At 32.1% G+C, this 1,991-nt stretch overlaps 1 protein-coding gene across 1 annotated transcript; it reads left to right on the top strand.

The window, feature by feature from the left end:
- The first annotated feature begins 624 nt into the window (after positions 1-624).
- LOC149169471 (putative B3 domain-containing protein At1g78640) lies at positions 625-1,089 on the top strand. The gene has a single exon (XM_089425209.1). The coding sequence runs from the start codon at positions 625-627 to the stop codon at positions 1,087-1,089; it is 465 nt and encodes a 154-aa protein (XP_089281335.1).
- The last annotated feature ends 902 nt before the right edge of the window (positions 1,090-1,991 follow it).

Here is a 1,991-nt window from a genome sequence, read left to right as displayed (position 1 = left end):
CAAATAAAAATTCAAAATATAATTCCGTGTGGGGTAGCTCAAGTGGCGATGGGTGGAATGAAGTCTCACCCAACCGGAGATATTGGGTCTTAATTTTGTGTTACCCTATACCCAACCGGAGATCTTGGGTCCGAATCTTGTGCTACCCTACCCCATAGCGAAGTAAATAATGGACATGTAAACTCGAAAAATCTTACCAAACTTCAATAAAAAAATTCAAAATATAAAATAATTAAACAATTCGGTTAAAAAGCAAGTACTTTGTCCCTCTAATCATGAACTTATGGATAAATTAATCAAATATTTAACCTATGAAACAACAAATTATTTGAATTTTTAATTCATTCTTTATTTGATGTGAATTTGCGAATATTTTGAAAGATTTCACACAAAATTTTTAAATATAAAATAATTAGAAAATTCCGTTAAAACGGCAAAGTACTTTGTCCGTGCAAATATGAACTTTATGGATAAATAAATCGAATATCTAGCGTATAAAACAACGACTTGTTTGAACTTTTAGTTCATTCATTGTTTGCGCTGAGTTTGCTAATATTTTGAAGTCTGTACCATTCGGTGACCTGGGATTGGGATATTTCTTGTTTGAAGCAAGAACTTAGCGCTATGGAGAACAATAATATGCCCCAAACACAAGATACAAGCATTGTTGACGCGGCAAATACATTGGTGGATATAAGCCACAGTAGCGATTTTATGTTATTATTTGAGAAGCAATTAACAGAGTCGGATGTCAATCAACAACAGTGTAGGCTTGTGCTTTCCAAGTTATCCGTGGAGAGATATATGATACCACACTTCAGAAACGAGCAGAAAGTAAAGCTGAGGCGTGAATCAAGGTTGGAGCTGCGCATACATAACATTGAGGATGGAGTGGATCACACTTTCATCTTCACGTGTAGAAGGAAGGGTGAACTTTTTGCACTCACCAGTGGCTGGATCGATTTTTTGAGGCGGAGGCAACTTCGATACAATGACGTTGTCAGATTTTGGTGGGACCAGAGCCATGACCGATTCTGTATCACTACCAGGCACCACGCAGATATTGTCCATCGGTCTTTAAATTCGTGAATTCTCTTTACTGATTTTTGTCTGTGAATAACAATGCTGTGGTGTTGAAAATACATCTTTTTAGATGGGTTGTTATTTTTTTTGGATGGTTTGTTATATTTTTGGGTTCCAGTATTCACTTTCTCTTTGTTCCAGATCTGGTGCTAGTTGACTGGTTCGTTTGGATTTGAGTGTCTATTTTTGGAATGTCTATTTTTGGAAGGGTTTCTTGCTTCATTTCGGCTTTTTATCGTTCACTTTCGCTCTGAACTACTCTGCTATTTACTAAGCTGTTTATTAATTTATCTTTATCTAGAAGTCTATGGATTCTTATTAACTTCGCCGTTTTAATCGCTTATATTATAGTTTTTTCATATAATTTAATGAAACACGTCAAACTATTGTTTTTATTAGTTTGTTATATTTTATTGTCTTATTGGTGTGTTATCTCTCACCATGATTTTGGTGTGTTATCTCTCACCATGATTTAGTAAACTATGTATTAATTTATCTTTATTTAGAAGCATATGAATTCTTATTAACTTAGTTTACCATTTTAGTCCTTTATATTATAGTTTTTTGAATTTTCTTTTAATTTAATGAGACACGTCAAACTATTGTTTTTATTAGTGTGTTGTATTCTATTGTTTTATTGCTGTATTATCTCTCACCACATTATTTTGCTTCTTATTCTATATTTAAAGCTACACCGATTTAAATTTCATTTTACAGATTAATTTGCTTCTTATTCTATATTTAGAGTTAAATTGAATTTATACTTAATAACATGTTTTTAGTGTTTTTAGTGTTTTTAGTGTCTTTCTCTAAATTTTATTTTACAGATTAATTTGCTTCTTATTTTATATTTACAGTTAGATTGAATTTATATTAAATAACATGTGTTTAGTGTTTTCCTCTCCATA

Source organism: Pinus tabuliformis, chromosome 4_2, assembly GCF_031772625.1.
Source record: "Pinus tabuliformis cultivar Carrire ecotype Pingquan chromosome 4_2, CPIR1, whole genome shotgun sequence".
In the NCBI taxonomy this organism is placed as follows: Eukaryota; Viridiplantae; Streptophyta; class Pinopsida; order Pinales; family Pinaceae; genus Pinus; species Pinus tabuliformis.
This window is presented reverse-complemented; position numbering and strand designations above follow the sequence as displayed.

Coding starts and splice junctions, on each gene's coding strand:
- LOC149169471 (XM_089425209.1), top strand. CDS start 625: ATGGAGAACAATAATATGCCCCAAACACAAGATACAAGCATTGTTGAC.